General features: G+C 50.0%; 1 protein-coding gene across 1 annotated transcript in view; it reads right to left on the bottom strand.

Moving 5' to 3' along the window:
- Window positions 1-24,105, bottom strand: part of RBP1 (retinol binding protein 1) — a 26,354-nt gene continuing 2,249 nt past the window's right edge. Inside the window, 2 exon segments of the mRNA XM_072958179.1 lie at window positions 1-245; window positions 2,885-2,986. Coding sequence (XP_072814280.1) covers window positions 192-245; window positions 2,885-2,986 — 156 coding nt within the window. The 3' untranslated portion in view covers window positions 1-191.

Below are 24,105 nucleotides of genomic sequence, written 5' to 3' on the forward strand. Positions count from 1 at the left end.
TTGGGGGTAGAAACCACTTTTATTAGGATGGTTTCGTTTGAAGAGAAGGAAAGGATAATGTCAAGAGACAGACTCTGCTAAGAGATGTCAAGTTGGGGGCTGGATCTCTCTGCCCCATGTTGTGCAGAGAGGGGGACCCCGGCCCCCGCGTCCACGCCACTCATTCCTCAAGACTCAGGTCTGCTCAGGCTTCAGTTCACCTTTTTGAATACTTGCTTGCAGACCACACCCTCCACTCTCATTTCCTGAAACAAAAACAGATTCTTGTCATTGGCCAAAGCAAGGTCACACCTGGGGCTCAGGGCATCCAGGGGCAGGAACCCGGAAAATCCTCCATGACTGCTATTTTTACCTCCAAGAGTTGGTCTGAATTCACCAGTTCCTTGGAGGGTCGGGTGAACTGAATCAGTGGCCCTCAGGTTCTGCTACGCCCTGTAGACAGAGCTGGCCGGGCGAACGATGTGGCTCAGAGCTGACCAACAGGACCCTCTGGGGTCTCCCTTCCCCCCTGCTACCCTCAAGGAGCCAGAAAGCTTTAAGACTGTCAGGCCTAAGCCCAGGTCAGAGTCTGCACACAGGCTTGGAAGAAATCAGGGCTAGACCCAAGGCTCAACCCACAAAGGGCTCAGTGGGTCACTGCAGACCAGGGCTGCAAACTAGTGCAGTGGTTCCAAGCTGCAGTTGCCCATTGGTGTTACCTGGGGAGTTTGAAAAATGCCTGGGTCCCAGGCTACACCAGTTACATCAGTATCTCAGAGGGTGGAGGCCTGGAGCTGCTATTATTAAAAGCTCCCAGGTAGACCTAAAACGCAGCTGAGAAAGCCCAGGACCTGCCTTCGGGGCCGCCCCTGCTGAGCGCTGCCAGCGGGACTGACAGCTCAGACTCGCCGCATCTTCTGAGCTTTTTTTTTTTCCTGAGGGAGGCTGCAAATCTGAGTATTTGTGATATCTCCTAATTTTTAAATTGTTGGCTGAAAAATATGGAAGCCCCTGGATGGCCAAATAAAAGAGGCCCCCAGTTTGCAACCTCTGGCGTAGAGCCTCAGAATCCTGAAGCTGAAAGGGCCAAAGGAGCTCAGGTAACCTGCCCTCACTGCTCTGCAGCTGAGGAAGTGAAGGCCCAGGAAGGAGACTGTTTCAGGGTCAGGCATTGCAGCCCCGGCTCTGCACACGCCCAGGCTGCTTCCGAATGTGGAGCCCTTGTGCCTTTTCTCGGCACTCACAGGTCGTGAAGCTCGTGCAGACCCTGACCTCTGCAGAAGCCCCGTGTGGCAGGATGACATTTTGTAGACGAGCTGGAGGGAAGGAAGGTACCTGTTGACATGAACCTGGAGAGTCAGAACCAGAACCCAGGTCATCTGGACCGGGCTCCCTTCTCAGAAGGAAGCTCCAAGGAAGCAGAAGGAGTGATGGGGGGTCTCCTCTCAGAGGGCATGAGTTACTTGAGCCCTAAGTTCTCTATTCTGGATTTGTGTGTGCTCTTCCCACACAGTGGGTGGAGTGCAAGTGGCTTTGACCAGAGGTCTCAGGCTGGAGGACAGGTGAGCGGGGCCCACAGCTGACCTAAGAAAGGCTTCTCCTCCCCAGCCCTTGATTGTTGAGACTGTAAGCGGATAGGGTAGGGGGTCTCCAGAGAAAGAGAACCAGGTGTGGCTTTCTTGACGTAAGAGAAGCCAGAAGGAGCCAGATGGCTGTGCTTCAGCTCAGGGAGTAGCGGAGAGCGTCTACGCCATCAACAGTGGGTCTACCTCCAGCGAGAGTGAGCCTGAACTGGGAGAGCTCCGGGATTCCTCAGCGAGCACGACGGGGGCCCCGGCCCCCATGCTGCCCGACCCCGGCTACAACATTAACAACAGGATTGCTTCCGAGTTGAGACTAAAGTGAATTCCTGCTCTTTGGCAGCGTGATCTAAGCCTGGCCACCACCCTGGCCCTTGAACAGGTCTCAGTAACTAATGCTCTTAGGGGCAGTGTGTGAAGGCAGGAACCAAGGAAAAGCAGTCAAGAAACAATAATTCAGTGATAAAACAGAGTCCCAGTCCCTCCTCAGGGGATGAACGTAACAGTCAGATACAGTTTTTGAGTTCTATAGGAACTAAGGCCCCCGCCCAGGTGAGGACGGGATGATGGTACTGACATTTCTGACCCTCTGACTTGGACTCCGTCAACCTTGGCCCCAATTCTATGCAGAATTCTCCTCTGCTTAAGCCCCTTCATAAATATGCACGTGCCCTTAGCTTAAAAAACTTCTCCAATTTTGCTGTTTGGGGAGAAATTGCTTTGGGAAAGACCCCCAGTGTTCTCCTTACTTGCTGCAAGTAATGACCCTTCCTCCTCCCGCTCTTTGGCGTGGTTGTGTCTTTTGGCTCGACACCTATCGAGAGGTGAACCCAGTTTTCGGGGAACAAGATCATGTCTTGAGAAGCTTAGAGAACTCTCCCTGGTTCTGGCTTGCCACAATTTGGTGTGGTGAAAATATGTATCATTTGAGAGCAAATCTTCCTTCTGCCATTTTCTAGCTATGTTACTTGGATGTGAGCCTCCATGTCCACGTTGCTAAAATAAGAACATGACAGTACCTGGCCCATAGGGCTGCTGAAACCATAGAAAGAGATATGGAATGCCAAAGGGCTTGGCTCCCCGTCTCAGGCTTAGCAGACGCACCGCCTCACCTCCTCCCTCTGACTGGACAATGGGTCAGCCTAGACCTTGAAAACACATTGCTTGGTTTTTAAAGGCATTCTCTCCAGGGCCTTGGAAGAGAAACTTCAGAGCAAAACCAAAGCCCAGCCATAGGGAATTCTTCTAAGGTCCATATGGACCCCAACATGACCAGGGACTCTGGGGACCAGCGTGGCCCACGCCCCCCAACTCCTGGAACCTACCAGGTGCAGTTCATCACCCTCAATCCACTGGGTCCAGCCGCGTCCCTCCTTCTCGCCCTTCTGCACACACTCGAGCTTATCCCCATCCCAGCTCACCGTGGTCTGCCAAACCAAAAAACACAGTGGTCAGTCTGGAACCAGCAGCTCCTGAGGGCTGGGGGAGGGGCAGCCCCAACCTTGAGGATCTTGGTGGGGGGGGGGTGCAAGTCAATCTCATTATAGAAAATTTGCAGCCTCATACATCTTGACCATCACGTGTTCTTATTAAAGCATGCAAATCAGTTTTGAAATTTACAAAAACCTTCATAAATTTCATTTAAATTGGTAATTAGGAGAGGAAAAGTCACTGGGGTGGGGCTGTCAGTACAAGGGCAGAGAACAGGGCTGGGAAGGGAGTGGGGGCTTCTGAGGGTTGAGCCCCTCAGATGTGGGGGGTGTGAGGGTTGCTGGCCTGCATCTTGGTGGTGAGAGGCAGACTTTTCAGAGTTACTGAGCCTATCCCCAGACATTCATTCATTCATTTCTTTCATTCATTCACTGTTTCAACCTTTGCAGTCCTGGAATGCTAAAAATACCCCGTGCCTTCCCTCACAGAGCTTTTTACTGCACGGAGAATGACCTTAGATATAAATCACCAACTGTAAGTACAAACGGTAGCTCTTCCAGGCACCTTGTGCTGACTGAATCCTAATGACTGTCCATGTGGAACGTGGGTTAGCATCTCTGTTCTACAGGTCAGGCTAAGCGACTTGCCAAGCTCACCCAGGTGTCAGTGGTGGAGCCAGGCCGGAACACGAATCTGTGGGACTCTGAAGTCCCCCTCTCCACTGGACTACACTGCTTCCCTAGGTGCCCAGTGTCACCGAGTTACGGACAGGAGCTCATGATCTAGACAGGGACCTGAGTGCAGGTGCAGTGGGCATCTCCCATATCTGCAGCTACCCACCTCCCTTCCACATGGGGCAGTTCCATTATGAGCCCTGCCTCCCTCTGTAGTGGCAAGAATGCCATTTGCCCCTTGTTCACTGTGAGACTCTGAGCAAGTCCATCCCTCCTCTGGGCCCCAGTCTCTTTCCTGGGCTTGCTGGTCTCTACCACCCTCTGCTGTTGGGATGAAGCCTGAAATGAGATGGGGGCACAGAGGTGACAGGTGGAGCCAGTGTTCCCCCTGCTTTGCATAGGAATCAATCCGCCCTCTGCCCCTGGAGCCTGTTCCCAGAGGGAGAGAGGGCCAGGAGGACTTGGGGTGGAGGTGGCTCCTCTCCCTGGCCCAGAGATCACTTGAGGCACATGTCCAGCCCCAAACCACAGAGAAGGTCCTGTCTCTGAGTCCAAGCAGAATGACGTTAATATCTGACGAGGTGTGTCACGGGTAAAGACCACTAATGACCTCACGCCACAAGACAAGATGCCCATTCGCTGGGCACCTTGTCTATGCCAGGCTTGTGAAGGGCAATGCGGACTGAGAGTTCAGATGGTCCTCAACTTCGAGGAGCTCATAAGAATGCTTGGCTTCCTCATCAACGGAACTTCTCCCCCTGTGTTTATCCAGAACTCTACCTGAGGGCTCCACACCCAACCAGAGGCCAAGAAAGAATCATTGGTTCTCAGGTACGATGTACACATTTCTACCTCTGCTGGAAATATAAGAGTCAATGAGCACATCCATACCCTTGTCCTGGAAAATGCAAGAAATCTTTGAAAAGAACATAGTAGTGAAAAGAATACCTGTAATTTTGCTTCTTCAGAGATAATTATTCTAGCATTTTGGTGTATTTCTGTCTAGTCTTTATATCTATATCTACATTTATATATGTATTTCTATCTATCTATCTATCTATCTATCTACCTATCTATCCACCTACAGGGGGAGGCAGGGCTCATAACGGAACTGCCCCATGTGGAAGGGAGGTGGGTAACTGCAGATATATATATGTGTGTGTGTGTATATATATATATATATATATTTGTTTTTAAAAAATCAGGATTGCATCATTTACAGTTTTGAACCCTACTTTCTTCATTTAATAGAAGCAATTTTCCACTTCAGCAAATATTCTTCATAAGCATTATTTTAATTGTTACACAATATTTAGGAAATGGCTACAAAATTTGTGGGGCCTAGCACAAAATGAAAATGAGGGCTCCTTTCAAAAATGATTAGGAATTTTGTTTGTTTGGGGGGAGAGGTAATTAGGTTTATTTATTTACATATTTATGTATATATTTATCTAAATGGAGGGACTGAGGATTGAACCCAGGACCTTGTACATGCTAAGCGCACACTCTACCACTGGGCTATACCCTCCCCTGCAAAAAATGATTAGGAATTTTAAGACAGTGACAGCAGAGCATTAAACCAAGTGAGGGGCCCCTCTGGGTACAGAAGCCTGTGGGGCTGCTCTGCTCACAGGCCCGTGAAGCAGGTCCCAGTGTTATTTCATTCTACATACACAGCATTACTTAGCCCGTTACCTGTTCTTGGATATTTAGGTTACTTCTGTACAACTATAAATACGACTTCCTTGTATACAGGTTTGAACACAATGATTCTTTAGAATAAATTTCCAGAGGAAGAACTGCTTCAGGAAAGAGTGAGCATATTTTTAAAGCTTTTGCTAAGTTTTGCCACCCTGATCTCCAGAAGGCTCACACCTGCTTGCCTTCCAACATCGGTGCCAGAGAATGAGCATCAGAGATGTTCCTGAGTGGTAAAGCAGGCTTTGCTCCTGGGCTAATGTGTTACCGTTTCCAGATCATTTGACATTTTTAACAAGGACCATTTGGATATAGATAATCAAAAATACTTTACCAAAAGAATGGTGGATGGCACAATTTCAGGCATCATGATAAATCAAGGGATTCAGGGAGTGGAAGGCTCTTTGGAGGCAGAGAATACTTTCTTAGAGCCTGACAAGTCGGGCCTCTCAAAGAGAAGGATCCTTCACACAGAAGTGCCATGTCAGTTTCCAGAGGAGGCACTTTCTCAGCCCCGAGTGCCTGTGACTCTGACTTTGGGTAGGTTGGACAGAAAAGAGACTATTCCCATCTGCACTGGGTATACAGAATGGCTGGGCTCAGAGAGGTTAAGTGACTTTCTCAGCGTCACCCAGCTAATGAAGAAAAGAATTTCGGCTGGAACATGGGCCTTGCATGGCTTAGTGCCCTCTTGTTTTCCAGCCTAGGGCAGGGCACCCAGCAGAGGTCTGCTAGGTTTTGGGGGCTGCAGAGAAAACATGGATATTGTGCCAGGACTCTGAGTAGCCCCCAGGAGGAACACCCTTCATTTCAGCCTAACCATTGCTGGCTGTGTGTGATGGGAGCCAGAGGTAGGTCCTAAAAGCCCCTGCCCTAATCACCGCAGAGAAGGGCAGACAGAGAAGGACCAGGTGGATACAGCCCAGTGTGGTAGGTGCTAGGGTTATCGGAAGCACAGGGGCTGCGGTGCCCAGGGTGGCCCCTAACTCTCATAGGAAACACAGCTAGTTTTTCAAAGCGGGCATTCCAGACGGTGAGAAAGGACAAGCACTATTTACAACAGCCAAGACATGGAAGCAACCTAAACGTCCACTGACAGATGAGAGAAAATATATATATATACTGTACACACACATGCTGGAATACCACTCAGCCATAAAAAAGAATAAAACAATGCCACTTGTAGCAACATGGATGGACCTGGAGATCATCATTGTAAGTGAAGTAAGCCAGACAGAAAAAGACAAGTATAACATATCGCTTATATGTGGAATCTAAAAAAAAGTCACTGATTTACAAAACAAACTGATATACAAAACGGAAACAGACACACAGACATAGAAAACAAACTTATGATTAACTGGGGGCAAAGGAAGTGGGAAGGGATAAATTGGGAGTTAGAGATTTGCAGATACTAACCGGTATCTATAAAACAAACAAGTTTCTACTGTACAGCACGGGGAACTATATTCAATATCTTGTAGTAACTTATGATTAAAAAGAATATGAAAACAAATATACGTATGTTCCTATATGTTTGAACTATTGTGCTGTACGCCAGCAACTGATACAACATTGTAAACTGACTATACTTCAATAAAAAGGAAAAAAAAAAAAAAGAACAAGCAGGTCAGGGCTAAAGGAGAGGGAGGAACAGGCTGGGGGGAGACAGGGTCACAGAGCCAGACCATAACTGGGTCTGTGGCCTGGAGGCTGTTTTCAATGCCTCCCTACCGTGCCTGCACCCTCACACAGCCCCATGGCTCTGATCTGCTAGGTGGAAGCATCACGGAAGGCACGCACAGTGGGCCAGGGATCTGCAGGGCTGTCCTCTAAGTTAAAGAGGCCAGGAAACTCAGCTGTCATTTACATGGGCTCCTGGTACCTGCCCCCTCCCACTCTGTATCGATCAGGTTGACCTAGTATATTGCAAAGAACATGCTCCTTGGAGTCAACAGATCCAGGCCCTCTGTCCTGCCTTGTGCGGGATGACCTTAGGCAACAGGATTAATCTCCCTGAGCTTTGTTCTCGTCTACAAAAGAGGGATTCAGGGTACCTACTGTGGCCAAGTGTTCCATTGGGACCCCCAATGGATCAGATAATGTTCACGCCCTCGTGAAGCCCCCTCCCACATGGATTCTGGCCTTGGCTGTGTGATCTGCTTTGACCAATGGGACAGCAGCAAGCACAAGCCAGGCAGCACTTTCATCAGCATTTGTTTTCTGGGCTCATCCTCTCGGGACCCAGCTGCCGTGTGTTTAGAAATCCAGGCTATCCTACTGGAGAGAAAGGCCATGTGAGAAGCCCCGGAGGAGAGAAAGGGAGGTTACTGCCAGAGAACGGAGGCGCCCCAGCCGGAGGAGCCCCCTCGGAGCCGTGAACGCCCAACCAGCCCACAGTCACGAGAGTAATCGGTTGCTATTTTAATGCATTGCATTCTGGGCAGGTTTGTTATGCAGCTTTAGGTAGCCGCAAGGCACACTTCACCAGTTTACACTGAGGATGAGAGAAAATATACGAAACGCGGAGAGCTGGTGTACGAGGCCCTATTATGATATAATCATGATGTCTAGAGCTTAGATAAGGACGGATTTGCTTGTCCAAGCTGAACAATCACAAAAGCCTTTTTTTTTTCCTCCAAGTTGGAGGTTTGTGAGGAAGTGATGGCCCTGCTATTCACCAAGCCTAAATATTTCAGAAGCTCCTTCCTTTCCAGGAGCCTTGCATCCGAGACCATGCAGGGGCTGCCTGCTGAGCTGGGCACCCGGGAGCCCTGTGATGTCCGTGTCTCCTAAAATTTAATTAGTCTTTGTTTAAGTAGAAGATCTATTTGGAGACTCCCCACTGACAGCTGTGATGGCTCCGAAAATGTGATTCAGTTCTCTCACTTTGTTACCCTGTGTTCACTTTGCAAGGGGCAGGGATTTTTCTTTTGAAGCTTTGTATCCTGTGGGAATAAAGCAGCAATTTCCCAGAGGATCAGATTTGTCCTAAGAACAGAAAGGCAGGTGGGGAGTCAGGGAGGAGGACGATCACCTACAAACGAATGAGAGGTAAAAAGGAAAGAAATAATGCTGGGAGGGGAATGGATAACACGCAATGGCCACTTGTTTTCCTGTGACACAGAACATAGCTTCTGATAACTATCTTTCTTGGAATCCAAGGATGGATGCCTTCTGTGACCTCCCTCTATGGTGAGCAGCCAGCCACCTTTGCCAGACCAGGGACAAGTCAGGGACAAGGCTCAGCTTGTCCTGTGAATGCAGATCTGAAAGGATCTCTAAGAGGTTTCCCAGCCTGGGCACTCACCATTGCTTAATCCATTTAATCAGGGTCTAATGGGAGACTTTCAGGCAAGAGGATGCTCCCCATGCTTTTCCCATGGTATGGGAAGGCAGATGCCCGTGGGGAATCAGGTGGGCGGTGCAAACCATGGGGATGGGCAGTGCTGCCTCCACCCCCACCATGGGCTCTGGGACTCCACCTTGGAAATGAAGCCCAGACAAACCCAAGGACAAGGCGGAATGTATGGCCACCTTCAGCTCGACTCCTAAGAGTAATTCTCACCACACAGACCGTCTGAATCTGCAGACGAGCAGGAGCCCAGGGCAGCTGGTTTTAAAGTAAGGCTGGTCTAACTTTTCTATTAAAAACTAATAACCTCCAACACTTTGGTCTTGTCAGCAGCTTTCCCAGAAACACATGCACCAAGATGAATGAAGACAGCTTTGTGTCACTCTGACAGGGGACTGTCACTTCAAAAGCCATTATCCAGCTTCCCTGACCACTTAGAAGCTCCGGCTGGCACGGAGGTGACCCAGAAAACTCAGTTCCCACAGGCAGCCTGAGGAAGTTTGGTCCAAGGAAGTCTCGAGGCCCCTCACCCTGGATGTACAACCTACACTGGGAGTGACAGACCATTCCCACCAAATGGACTCGTCTCTTGGCTGTGACCCGGCAAAAACCACAAAGAGTGGGATTCAACATGGCGGCCAGGAAGTGGTGACGTTCCTGAAAGAACTCAAATGCCCACCAAAGCATCCACTCCCACGAGCAGGGTAAGGATTGATGCGTGGTCCCTCTGCACCCACCTACCCGGCTCTGGGAGGGTCTCTGCCCACGGAGCCACCTCCTGGAGGGCTAGGACTGAACCTCATTGTCTCTGTGGTTCTGGAGCCAAGTCACAAGAGAGGAGGCCTTGGCCATGGTAGTTCTGCCCGCCAAGGCCAGAGCCAGCACTGACCCAGGTCTGACTCCAAAGCGTGTGCTCTTTAAATCTGAGGGGAAAGTGGCAAAACCAGACAGTGGCTAGACACTTTCTCTACGTGATGTGAATCGCTAACAGATACAAATTGGCCTCTTTCTTTCCTCCTGGAGTCTAAGGTTAAAATGTGCTTCACCTCTTGAGGGTTCCTGGGACAATCAGCAGGTTCTCAGCCTCTGGTGCCTCTTTCATACGTGAGCGGATGGGAAGGGCGGGGAAGGTAACAGAGAACCTGCCGAGTGCCAGGTACGGTGCTGGGAGCTTGCCATTGTGTTTCACTTGAACTTCAGGCTTTGGAACTGATCAAAACCAGGCTTAGTTAAGTAACCAGCCCAAGCCACCCTGGGGTCAGGGGCTGAGCCCTGACTTGAACTCTGCTCTTTCTGGCTGAGAAGCCCGCCCCACCCGGGAGGCCAGGCTGGGTAAGCAGAGGGCTTGTTCCTTTTCTGATCTGTTCCCAGGGGGCTGCCAGTGACCTAAAAGCAGCACATTCCAGGGACAATTCACGCTGGAAGCAGATTAAAACAAAACTAACAAGGCCTTAAAACATGAACGGGTAACTAGACACAGAAGAGCTGTTACAAGCAACAGCTACAGACCAGCAAGACCGCAGCAGGCCTTAGCGGGCACAGGCGACTGTGATTCCAATACCACGAAGAAGCGAAGAGCAAATGCGAACACGATTCTTAGGACAAACAAAATGATAAAATGGTAAGACTAAACTTGACAAGTCATTTTTTAAATTCCTTAAACATTCCAGAAAGTGCCCAGGATTCATTTTAAAACAACAAACCGCCAGAGAGCTCAGGGCCCCATGAGGCCAAGGTTCTGGATGGGCAGGAGGGAGTGAGGCTGGAGGAGGTCACAGGGCTGCCGTGGGACTGGGCTCAGTCACTCTAGGGGCCCAGCACCGAGGGTGTCCTGAGACTGGGCCGGGCCTAGGCTCTGCCGTGGAGCAGCTCAGCCTGGAGGGAAGGCAGATGTGTAAACTGGCATCGATGCCACCCGTGTGCTGGGTGCGTGGATGTGGGATGGGCACCCAACCCAGCCTGGGGGTCAGGGAAGGCTTCCTGCTGGAAGTAATAGCATCACTGTCAACGATCACCAGCACCATCATCACCCTAATAGCACGCACTGAATACTCACTATCTGCTGCACAGGGTATTAAAGCGTGGATCATATCAAATTGATTCATTAAACCCCCTGGACCAGGTACACTTCTCCCCAGTTAACAGATTTGGAGACTGAGGCTTTAAGGTCACTTAGCCATGAAGTGGGGAGATGAGATTTGACTGTAGGGCCTGCGGTCTCGGTTGCTGGGCCCTGCAGCTGCTGATCTAACGCAACCCTGAATGAGCAGTAGGAGTTTGCAGCGTGGCTCTATGTGAGGAAACAACATTCAGCAAAGGTGGGCTCCACCCCTGTCACCAGCCTTGCACAAGAAACAGAGGCAGGTCAGCTGAGGATTCTGCTCCAAGAGCTCACGGACTAATGGAGACGAAGACAAGCAGACAGAAAATTGCAGCAGAACGGCAAGTGCTGAGTCGAGGCAGGTGATGGCAAGTATGGAAGTGGGGAGGCGCCTGCCTCATCAGCCTCTGAAGTGGGGACAGAGGTCATCAGGATAGGCTCCCTGGAGGAGGTGATGCTGGAATCGACACTGAAAAACATCATGAGAGTGAGGTAAAGAAGTAGAAGTTGGAAAAGAGGAATCAGGGAACCCCAGGCAGAGGGGACACCCTGGACAGACACAGGGAGGTCAGGGGCCGCATCAGTGAGGCTTCTAAATGGGCTTTGGCCGGCTGGCCTCTCTCGGCACAACTCTCCCCGTGGAGCCTGACCTTGCACCACCAACCCCCCAGAATTTACTAGCATCTCTCCTTCCTCACTTCACACCTTTGTGGTTCCAACCAGCCAAACCTGGTGCAATAGAAAACCCGATGCAGGCTTCTCCGGCAGGCACAGCTGGCTCTGCTCCTCGGGCACGTGCCCGGAGTCAGCCCAGTATCGGGCCCACCTGCAGCGGGGGTGCAGTAAGGGAGGGGCTGTCCTCCCAGAGGCGCTCAGAGGGGCTCAGGACAGAGTCCACGGGAGCCTCTGGCCTCTATGTTTTTCATCTTTCAAGGTGAACAGAAACAAACAGTTCCCAGAAGATAAGAGATGGTAGCTGATAACCAGGGAAGAGCGAGCAGGTCAGGCTCTCTTGACCCAGTTTCTTGGGGTCTGGGATCCTTTTATTCACTGCAGGATACCAGCCCCCAGCTTAGAATTTATGGCAGAGAAAACGCATGTTTCCATTTGCTGAGTCGACGGCAGGAATGGCCAAAAACATTCTAGGGGAACTCTCACAATTTTTCAGCAATGAACACTTTTTTTTTAAAGACAAAATATCCTAGGCAATGTGGCTGTTTATTCTTTCACAGATTAGCTCCTTATAAACAATTGGAGTGACACTGGCCCCAAGTTTCTGAGGCCTGGAGTGCTTAGTCATTGTGCCCGGGGCCACCTGGCCAGGAAGGCCATGAGTCATGGTTTAAACCCCCTTCTGCTTGACTCTGAACCCACAGCCTGCCCACTGCTCCCACACCAACACCTTGCTGCCATGGACGCTGTCACCGTTGAACAGTAGCTGGCAGGATGTGGGGCTGGCCCCGCCACCAGACAGCAGATGGCCCGACTGAGCTGGGCATTCAGGAGGCCTTGGATAGAGACAGGCCTGTGCTCCAAGCCATCCCCACCTTTTTGAAGCTGGGTCATCATCTGCAAAATGGGACGAATGAGTCCTGCCACAGAACAGAGCCATCAGGAGGGAATGAAACAAGGACCTATTTCAAGGCTGGACTCAGTCAGCAGTGGTTTCCCTCTGCTCCTGGCCTTGACCTTTGCCCCTGACCCTGATCTCCACTGACGTGGAGAGGCACTCTGCACACGTAACTCCGCTAGCTCCCCTCTGGATGGCTGAGTGTTCCTCCACACGTCGCCACCGCCAGAATCTGTCTTCTGGAGGACGTGGTTTACAAGGTGAATTACGGGCTCATGTTGTGGAGCAGCTGACTATAGGCTTCCCTGCATCTAACCGTCACTGTGAAGCCAATATCCCTTTATAATGATGCCCGTTTCACAGACAAGTAAAGGCACAGCGAGGCGAAGTGACTTGCTTAGTGGCACCCAGTTTGTAAGGGGCAGAGATGGGATTCCAAAGATGACAGTCTGGCTCCAGAACTGAATGGGTCATTACTCAGCCAGACAGCCAGGCCCTGCCTCAGAGGGAGTTGGGCTGTGGACAAGCAAGAGCTTAAAGGAGGGCCAGGAGCAGCTGCCCTCAGCCCTTGGAGCTGGGGCTCTCGGCCAGCAAGGAAGCCTCCCCTGCCGCAGAGAATGAGAAGAAAACCAGACCTCCCTCCCCTCCCCTGATCATTCCATCCCACGGCACCATGACTTCCTTGGGGGACATTATGTTTGAGATTCCAAAAGCCTCAGAAAAAAATTAATCCAGAGCTCTGACCCCTTAACATACCAATGATTCCATCTTTCTCTGATAACCACTTACAGTCAGATGGCCAGGATCCAAATCCTGGCTCCACCAACTACCTGATCTCAGACAAGTGATGCCTGTTCACCTTTCATTTTCTTCGTATATCATCTAGGAAGAACTTTGGCATCTTCATCATAGAATTGTGAGGGTTCAAAGAATTAATGCACAGAATGTGCTCAGAATTCCCAGCACATGGGAAGAATCCCCAACGAACACTAGCTATTTGTCAGTGGCTCCTGCAGTGAGATGATCAATGCCTGCCACTTCCACTGTCTGAGGTGCTGTTGTTTTTACTGAACACTCATTTGACAAACACACTGGAGTCCACTGTGCCAGGCACTGGAGGTACAAAGGAAGTGGCCCCTCTGTCTAGAATCTCAAATGCACTAAAAACAAGCATCACAGGTGCCCTAGGAGCAGCACCCGCAGAGAGGGACAGCAAGGCAAAGGAGAGGACGAGGGCGGGTAGGGAGACAGGACAAAGTTGAGGGAGCAGTTAAGCCTGGGCTGGTCTTGACCAGTGGGTAATTATCCTCCCAGAGAGAGGAGACAGGGGACTTATCCATCCCAGGGAAGTGAGCAGAGACACAAAAGAGGATGGCAAGTACAACAGCCGAGACGTGGAAGTAACCTAAACGTCCACTGACAGATGACTGGATAAAGAAGCTGGAACACTACTCAGCCATAAAAGAATGAAATAGTACCATTTGCAGCATTACGGACGGACCTAGAGATGATCATACTAAGTAAGTCAGACAGAGAAAGGCACATGTCATATGATATCACTTATATGTGGAATCTAAAAAAATGACACGAGTGAACTTATTTACAAAAGAGAAACAGACTCCCAGACATAGGAAGCAAAATTATGGTTATCAAAGGGGAAAGGGTGGGGAGGGATAAATTAGGAGTTTGGGATTAGCAGATATAAACTATTACATACAAAACAGATAAACAGTAAGGTCCTACTGTATAACACAGGGAACTATATTCAATAGCTTGTAACAGCCTATAATGAAAATGTGAAAAAGAATATACATGTGTATAACTGAATCACAATGCTGTACACCAGAAACTTAATACAACACTGTACATCAATTCTACTTCAATTTAAAAACAAGAGGCTGGCAAGTGAAGCCACCTGCAGATGGTGGGATGGGGTCAAGTGTAAGGTGTGAGGGAAGGGAGGAGGCTGGAGAGGCAGGTGCTGTCATGTCCTGAGGTCCTGAATGCCGTCTGGCCTTTGCCTGCCAGCCCTGGGATCCTCCAGGGGTTCTGAGCTGGCGAGAAGCATGATCAGTACCCCTTTTAGAATGTGAAGGATAGTGGAACGGAGAGCAATGTGAAGATACTGGAGTGATTAAATGAAATACTCCATGGAAAGCAATGAGCCTGGCACACAGTAAGCACAAGAGATGTTTATTATTATTACAGGCAAGAGATATTCAGAAGATGGGGAAAGGAGAGAGAGATACTAAGAAGCAGCATCTATGGAACTTGTGCACTGATTGCCCGTAAATGCTTTCCATTTATCTTCACAGTGATCATTTTCGTGGCTACGTAGCGGTCTATGGAATTAAAAAGCCACAGTCATTATAACCGCCTGTGGTTACGGGGCACTCAGGGACACTGGCAGGAGGCAGCTCGTTCTGTAAACCACACAAAGTCCGGAGTCAGAGAGGTCTGAGGTTGAATCAGATCTGAACTGTGATTAACCAGGAGTGTGACCCTGGCAGGACCTCGGGTCCCTGTCTGTACAACGGGAGAGTAGCCCCTCCGCTCCAGGATTGTTGGAAGCTCGAATACATAACATACATAATACACGTGAAGTGCCAGGGTGGGGCCTGCCACCTCACAGCCCACCGGGGGTGGCCATGCTTATGTGGGTTGCGGAATATTATTACCACACAGCAACAATGAACACTTTTGTACCAATAGATACAGCTTTTTATCTTTTGAACGATTTTCCTGGAATATAATCCCATAAGCGGGATCTCTGAGTCAAAGAGTAAGACGACTTTTCTGACTCATTGCACATTGTCAGATGGGGTTTCTCCCCTTCATTTTCTGAGAGCAGGGCCTGTTCTGTTGTAAGCCTGGCAAAGATGGGTTTTGCAGTCTGGGTTCTCCTCCAGCCCTGACTTCATTCTCGTCATGCCCATCCTGGTTCTTTTGTTTTTTTTGTTTGTTTTAATTGAAGTACGGTCAGTTTACAATGTTGCATCAGTTTCTGGTGTACAGCATAATGTTTCAGTCCTACATATACACAGACCTATTCGTTTTCATATTTTCACTGTAGGTTACTATAAGATATTAAATTTAGTTCTCTGTGCTATACAGAAGAAACGTGTTTATTTTATACATAGTACTTATTTAATATATATTTTTAAAGTATATTTAATTTTTAAAAGTTTTGTCCAACTATTTTTTTTTTAATTTTTAAAATTTCATTTTTTTTTGTTTTGAGGAGGAAGTAATTAGACTTCTTCCTTTATTTTTTTAATGAAGGGACTGGGAACTGAACCCTGGACCTGGTACATGCTAAGCACGCACTCTACCACTGAGCTATGCACTGCTACCCCAACTGCTTTACATAGTTTCCCCCTAGAGAACTCCTATGCTGTCCTTGGACCCTTAGGTCAGGAGAGAAAGAAGAGGGGAAGGAAGAAAGCAGGGGAGGGAGGGAGGAAGGACTAATTATTGTTCTTGTCTAAAGACAGCTAGCCCTCTGCATATTAGAGGAAACATCTAGAGAAATCTTTGGATATTTAACTAAAACAAATGTGCTGTAATGGTGGAGCTTCAGACGAGGGGTGTGTGTGTGTGTGTGTGTGTGTGTGTGTGTGTGTGTGTTTACACGCACATGTGCTCCAGCACAACTCAATTTATACATCAGAGTCGGCCACAAAATTGCTTCCCAGGAAGGAAGCTATTGTGACTCAAGCACCGTCCATGCTCTCAGAGGAGTTTTCAGTCAACTCCAAGCCAAATATGAACAAATCCTGAGCACATGTGACATGTGGGCAGTAGGACCTGGGCTGCAGGCTCTGGTTTCCTGGGGGGAACTCCTTGGAGAAAGGGGACCCTAAGGGCAGTCACATTTGCAGCGTCTGGGTGCTTGGAGGAGAGGGCGGAGCGGGGTTCCTGCTTCCAGGCCCTGTGCTGCCAGGGTTCGCTGGGAGGGCTTGGGAGTCCTTAGAGACTGGGATGGTAAACCAGCAAAAAGGAGGCTCCCACGCTGAGCACACATGCGGAAAGTGGTTTCAGCTGCTGTTCAGACCTGTCTACCTGGGGCTTTGGGAGGTGGGTGCAGTGCTGAAGGTGAAGTCCTGGACCACTCCCAACCCACCCAGGCCATCCTTTCCCCCTTCAAGCCCACATGCCAGCTTCCCACGCAGGGCCAGGGAGGTGGCGTTCCTGCCCTGCCTGCAGAAGTCCAGCTCCAGGCGCCGCCTCCCCCTCCCACCCCCACAGAGTCCTTGTAGGCTCTGCTAAGACTCAAGGTTAGTCAGAAATAAGAGCCAGGGGGCAGGGTGTAGTTCAAGTGGTAGAGTGTGTGCGTAGTATGCACCAGGTCCTGGGTTCAATCCCCAGCTCCTGCTCCAAAAATAAATAAATAAATCTAATTACCTCCCCACCAAAAAAATTAAAAAGAAAAAAGAAATTAAAGCCCAGCCCTGGCAGATCCTCAAGATGTAGCCAGAGCATGATGTTCTAGCTCCCGCTGTGAACTCCCTACACGCCAGGCACTGTGGTAACAGCTCAGCAAGCACACAGCACATGGAACTTTCCTAAAGTATCTTCCACTCTACATGCTCTTCTAGGACCTTGCCACACCTTGCCACGTCCCCATTGAGAAGTGGAGTCCAGAAGTGGAGTCCACATCCACGATCCCGTCCCTGGGAAGGTGGGGCGGCCTTTGTGCCTGCTTCAACCCACAAAGTATGGCAAAACTCTTGCTAAGGACTTCAGAGGCTAAGTAGGTGACGAGTACGCCGTGCGTGTCTGCCTTGTCCTCTCAGAACCCAGCTGCCGTGTTGCGGGGAAGCTCAGGCAGCCAGCAGGCAGCCAGCAGAGTGAGCATGAGTGAGCCATCGGGAAGTGCCTCCGGGCGTGCTGTGCGACAGCCCCTTGGAGCCCTGCCCAAACAGCACATTCATGAAGAAAATGAACAACTGTTATTGTTGTGGAGTTTGCGAGCCCTAAGTTTTGGAGTGGTTTGTCACATAGCAATAGAAATTTGAAATAATTCATCACCACATTTAATTTTCATAGCAATCCCATCAGTGGTACCACCCCCGGCTCCTTTTGACAAATGAGGAGACTGAGGCCCAGAGGGGTAGAGTGCCTTCCCCAGAAAGCACAGCTGGAGGGTGGACCCAGGATTCAAATCCAGGTACATCTCAAAGCCAAAGTTCGCAGTTGCTCTGCTGCACCCTACAGATGTCCAGCTCACACACTGCTGCTATCACTCGGATCCTCAGGTGCAGACCATCGTGGGCTGCTGCAAGGTTGGCGTCCCTGGGCAGACTCCATCTGCAGGGACTGGACTGCATCTCTCCAATCTCATTCAATCCCCATACCTGGGCACTCTTAGCTCCATCATAGGCTTCCTACACTGAATCATCACGAGAACATCTCAGGAACCTGGGCATGGCCCAGCCCAGGTCCTCAGTGCTCTTTCCTAGCAGTTACCATGGTCTAGCACAAGCATGGCCTTGGAACCAGCAGCATCAGCACCTGCCAGGAACTTGTGAGAAACACCGGGTCTGGGTCCCTACTCCAGACCTTCTGAGTCAGAAACTCTGGAAGTGGGCAAGTTCAAGTTCAAGAACTACTGCTCTAACTACTTCTGTGGTTCTTAACCTACGATCTGTGGACTCTGAATGTCATAGGATGTTTTTAGATGCATGTGACAGGAAACCAGATCAAATAGCTCAAGGGGAAAGAAAGGGGCTATTGGCTGGTTCAAGTACCCATGAAAAGTCTCGGAATGGCGGTAGTGTCAGGAGTTTCAGCAACTCTCCAATGCTGTAGCTTCCCCTCTCCCTGTCTGTCTGTCTGTCTGTCTGTCATTTCTACTTCTCTACTGGGCTCATCTTATTTCTCTCTTCTGTTGGAGTTCCCCATGCAGCCATGGAGGGGGACATGGAAACTTATATCATACAAGTTTCTCAACCTTAGAGGGACCAGAACCCATCTCTCTCCCAGGGTCCCCAAATTAAACTGCAAGAAACATATGACTGGCCCAGTGCGAGTCACATGCACAGTTGTGTGACAGGCCATGGGACGCTGTCATCACCCAGGTTTAAGGTGCTCATCCCCAGAGAGACAAGGTACTGGGATCTGCAGCTCCACCAGAACCCACAAGGTAAGTAGGGGTAATTCCCACCCAAAAAAGGAGGTGCTTCTTTGGGTAGGTGGGGAAGCAACGTCGGGTAGACAAACAAACAGCTGTAACTCCCCCAGTGAATACCTGGCCATCACAGGCGAGGAGGCTTTGCTCCCAGACTAGGGTATCAGAAGGCCTCCGCTCCCTTGTTGCACACAGTACTGTGGCCTCACAAGGCACTGTCTCCTGTGCTGCTGCCATGGCGACAGAATCTGCTGTGAGACAGGCGAGGCAGCTGTCGTGATGCCCATTTTGCAGACGTGAAAGCAGAGACAGTGTGCTCCGTCATTTAAGGTCACTGTCACTTAGGTAATAGAGGAGGATTTCCAACCAGATGTCTGACTCTAATACCAGCACTCCTTCTCCGTGCCCTTAAGCCTGGTCAGTTCTGTCTGTGCTGACCTCCAGCTTGTGATGAGGCTTGAAATAAGGAAAGGTGGTGCTGGCCCTCAGCAGAGCTCCATGGGAGAACTTGTAATAGACAGCTTTACAAACAGACTAGTTAGAATCCTTCCTCTGCCACCAGCTGGCTGGGTGACCTTGGGCTAAAAAGATTCCTCACCTTGGAGCCTCAGAGTCCCATCTGTGAAATGGGCATAATGGTACTTATAGAACAGTATTTGTTGTGGGGACCAAAAGAGAAAAAGTGCTCAAATCATTTGGGGCAGGCATGGCACTCAGTAAGGACTTAGTACATATAATTTTCCTTTGTTCTCGCCTAACAAAAAACAAAACTTAACAAACAAGTGTGACTCTTGAAAGCTACTTTGTGAATGTTATTTGGGTTGCTCTAATTCTTCTTTTTTTTAATCCTCAAAAGCATGCTGCTGACACTGATTTCAAAGGTCGGAGAACTTTAGCTAAGACATGAAAGAGACTCCGTGTTTCCTTCCCGGAAGGGACCCAGCCAAATGCTGGGGGCCTGATCTGGGCACGGGCGGCTCTCCGAAGGCTCCAAATCCAAAGGCATTCACAGCTCTGCAGCCCAGGGAGTTAATGCTGCCATTGACATTGTGGTCTTTTTAAAAATAAGAACCCCCCCCCCCCTCCAAATCTCTTTACTCAATCAAGAATAGGATCAGAAAGCTGTCAAGAATTTAAAACAAAGCGTTAACAACAGTTTGGTAGATTTCATGTATTATCATATATACTTAGGTGAATGGATGGATGGATGAAAGGAGGTAGGTCAGGGAGGGAAGGGAAGGACACACAGATGGTTAAAAAAGAAAGAATTCAGAAAACCTATAAGTGCTGATATGGAAAGATGCCTAAGGAGTATCACTGAGTGAGGAAACAAAGTGCAAAGGAATAGATTTCCTTCCTTCCTTCCTTCCTTCCTTCCTTCCTTCCTTCCTTCCTTCCTTCCTTCCTTCCTTCCTCCCTCCTTCCCTTCTTTTCTCCTTCCCTCCCTCCCGCTCTTTTTGGTCTTTAGCTAGCCGTATTGACCAATTACCTGATGAACAGCTGCACAGCTAGATGGCATCTACACTCGAGGAAGCTTTCCGGACAAACCCACCAGAAACAGCCCCAGTGATAACCTCTGGGGAGTGGGAACGAGGCCAAGGGGGGGGAAGGGGTCTTTTCCTTTTCAGTCCACTTTCTCCTGTGCCATTTGAATTTCCTTTTACAATAAAAACAAAGAAAGCAACAGAGGGCCAGGGCTGGAAGCGGAAGGCAGACTTTGCGGAAGGGGTCATCCTGAGTTCAAGGCTGGATAGAAGGCGAAAGCGAGGCCTCAGCCTGGGAGGAGGTGCCGGCTCCTGAGCGAACAAAGCTGCCTCCTCCAGGGAAAAGCTGACCGGGTGTCCACGGCGGGATGACAAATGGCCCTTCTGCCACCGCCACACAGAGCCGGGCTCCTGGCTGGGATTCCTGTTGGATCATTATCATTCCCCATGCTGAAGGACTCCCTGGCCCAGGCGTGGGGAACGCTATTTGAAGTTAAGGAGTACCTCCCTTTCTGAAGGTCTCCCACCCTGCCAAAGCCTACATCTGCTAGATTCAACAAATAATACTGGTTTCAAACTGGGCCTAGGATTTCTTTTTAAGGAATAAAGGCATGCATGAAGCCGTGAAGAAAAACTGAGCCTGGTCTTCGTACATTTCTACCAAAACGACAGCCCCAGGTGGGTGTGGTCATGTAAAGCTCTGAAAAGAACAGACTGGAAATGTGAGCTGAGTGGTACCGGGGCCACACAGATCTGGTCCCTCCTCCTCCTACAGCCTGGGCAGAGACCACAGCCATTCCAGTGGTTCTGTGCATGGAGTTCAGTATCCACAGAGGTCTGATGATGGACTAAACGAGCCAGTGGCATGTGGCCCTCTACCCTGAGTTTACTGTCTTCCACTTTTTATAGAGACACAGGTACAGAGAGATGTCTTTTCTTCAAAGTGGTGGTTCTCAAGGTTCAGTTGCATCAGAACCACTTGGTGGGCTTATTGCAACCCAGGTTGCTGGCCTCACCCCCAGAGCTTCTGATTCAGGAGGCCAGGGGTCTGGCTGGAGAATCTGCTTCTAAGTTCTTACACTGCGGCTGCAGCCGGTCTCAGCTTCTCAGCGAACCACTGCTCTAAGGGACCCACAGTGCAAACAATGGTTGCTTGATCCTCAACTCCAGGTCACAGGGCGAGGTGAGGACTGGGGTAAAGTGGAGAACGTCCCATCTAAAGGGAGCAACTGCGGCAGCGTCCCAGAGATCTACCCGATGCCGGAATAAAAGGGCGTGTTCAGCGGTCTCGATTTTGTTGGGGGAAGAACAGCCAGACAGATGGATTTTTCAGTGAAATCTTATCATCTTTGACAATCATTGGCAAATGGCTCTCACATTTTTCCAACATTGTGCAAGCCAAACAAAACACATCTGCAGGCCAGATTTCATCCTCCAGCTGCTGTTCCAGAACACAAACATGGTTCCCATGGAAAGAGGCAGGAGCAGAGCTCTCTGAACCCTCAAGGCCCTTTGGGGAGGATGTCAGCCTGACCATGCCTCTCCTGGAAGGCTCCCTGGGGCCCATGGGGTGACATCTAGGCTCCCCGCCGGGTGCTCAGAGCTCCCCTCTTCCCCAGCCACACCCTGCACTCTGCCCCATAAAGTCTTTGCAGACAGCCCTTTTCTCACCTCTGGAACCCCTCTCATCTGGGCCTTTTATGACCTCCGGGCCTCTGTGCACGTGGTTCCCTCTCCTGGAATGCTTGTTCCTCTCCTCATCTGCCCTAATTCTCACTGGTCCTTCAAGGGCCCCCTCAGCTGTCACCTCTTCCTGGGCACCTCCCCAGCCCCCCTCCCCCAGCCCTGTTCTCCCAGCTGTGCTTCCATCACTACACTGAGTTATTAGATGGGTCTGTCTCCTCCACTGGCCTGAGTGCTCCAGGAGGCCTTGCTGCCTCTGTGTCTCCAGGCTGAGCCCAGGGGGACTCAGGTTGTGGGACAGGTTGGAAACAGCACCACCAAGTGCTCTTCTCTTGGCCTTGGCCGTCCTCTTGTCCCCTTTCTGTTTGCCTGGCTACCTCCTGCCCATCCCTGAGGCCACGGCTGAGACTCCACTTCCGGTGGAAACCTTCCCTGACCGCCCAGACATAGGAGCGCTCCTTCTCTGCCTGTCCATCCCCCACCAGCACACCATCCCAGTATCACAGGCTGCTCTGTTTTGCCGTCCCCACTGCCCTGAATTCCATAAGGGCAGGAATATTGTGTGATTCATCTCAGTAACACAAGGGCTGCAAAGACAGAGTAAGCACCATAAAATGCTTGTATGACCAAGAAAGAAATGAACAGAACAGATGAAACATGAGATCCTTGTAATATGCTGGGAAGAACGTGTTAGAATGAGGCCAACCTGATGCTGAGAACTGGCCTCCTCCGGCCGCTGCTCCTGGCTGGTGTGTGCAGAGCGCGAGGAATAGAAGGGGTGGTGGTGCCTTATCTTTGGCAACGACCTTGCCCAGGACCGCCGGGGGCCCTAGAGACCCTGGCCAGTGTGGCCTCTTGCAGGCAGCTCCCCTCCACTGACAAGCACCAGGCTGGACTGTTGCTATTGTTCTGTTATCCTACCCCCGCCCAGCCACACTCTTCCTTGTAGTCCCCCTTCCAGCTGGGCAGCTGACGAGGCTTCTCCACAGCTCAGGGGCCAAGGAAAGGCCGGCGCAGAGGGGTCGTCCATTCCCCACCACCCTCCCAAAGTAACAGCCAGGTGAGTGTGTGCTGTCCGCTTGGGAGGGGCTGCTGGGAGTCCTAGGGCAGCCAGGGTGGCCATGAGTTCTCGTCCAATGTCATCTGGCTCGCCCAGCTGCTGGGCTTCCCCATCTGTTCACCTACCACTGTCCTAATGTGGTAGGCACGGTGCAGTGGTTAACAGCTGGGACTCCGGAGCCGACAAACCACATTCAAACTCTCCCCTGCCACTTCCTTAACCCCTCAAGGTCACATAACAAGAAATCCTGCTTGAGTTTTCTTATCTGTAAAATGGGGTTGAAAAGGAGTGTTGTAAAGATTCAGTGAGTTAAAATGTGAACAGTCCGTGTGCATAGTAAGCGAGGTGCATGCAGACCTGGCTTTACTGTGCTTTGCGGGTATTGTGTTTTTTACAAATTGAAGGTTTGTGGCCACCCTGCTTAAGCAAGTTTGTTGGAGCCATTTTTCCAACAGCATGTGCTCACTTCGGGCCTTTGTGTCACAGTTTGATAATTCTCGCAGTATTTCAAGCTTTTTCATTATCATTATATTTGTTATGATGATCTGTGATCAGTGATCTTTGAGGGTCCTACTGCAAAAAGATTACGACTCGCCAAAGGCTCAGATGTTGGTTAGCATTTTTTTGCTCTTTTAGTTTTTTAAATTATTATTATCTCTTCCTTTTTTTCTTTCTCTTTTTCTTTAATGGCGGTCCTGGGGATTGAACCCAGGACCTTGTGCATGCTAAGCACTCGCTGTACCACCGAGCTGTACCCTCCCACCTCTAAAGTAGTTTTTAATTCAAGGATATCTGCTGGTTTTTATACATAATGCTGTTGCATACTTAACAGACCACAATATAGTGTAAACATAAGTTTGATGAGCACTGGGAAACAGAAAACTTGGTGTGCCTTGCTTTCTTGTGATGTTCATTCTATTGCAGTGGTCTGAGGCCGAACCTGCAAAATCTCCAAGGTCTACCTGTATTAGCTAGTGTTACTACATGATCAGTGTTTCCCGTATTAGTGGATGAGCGACAGAATGAAAGAGCAAAGATACTTAGCCAAGTAAGTACAAGCCAGAACATTCCAGAGGTTGCAGTGACCCAAAGCAAACAGAGATGTTTGCTGTGCCCTGTAAGTGCCTCACGAGTGGGAGGACAAGGACTGTTCTTACGACGCAGTTCCAGGCAGCGAGCCTGGGACCAGACCTTGGGCCGTGGTCCCACAGGCAGGGACCCTCCTCACTAAGGCAGACCCTATCTGAAGGGCTCCTTTCCCACCGTGAGCCTCTCGGAGGATTGAGGCCTCGGCTTTTAAAGGCACAACCTGACATTTTTGTGTAACAATAGTGTTTTCTCTCATTCACGGCCTCTCCCA

Source organism: Vicugna pacos, chromosome 1, assembly GCF_048564905.1.
Source record: "Vicugna pacos chromosome 1, VicPac4, whole genome shotgun sequence".
Taxonomy (NCBI): Eukaryota; Metazoa; Chordata; class Mammalia; order Artiodactyla; family Camelidae; genus Vicugna; species Vicugna pacos.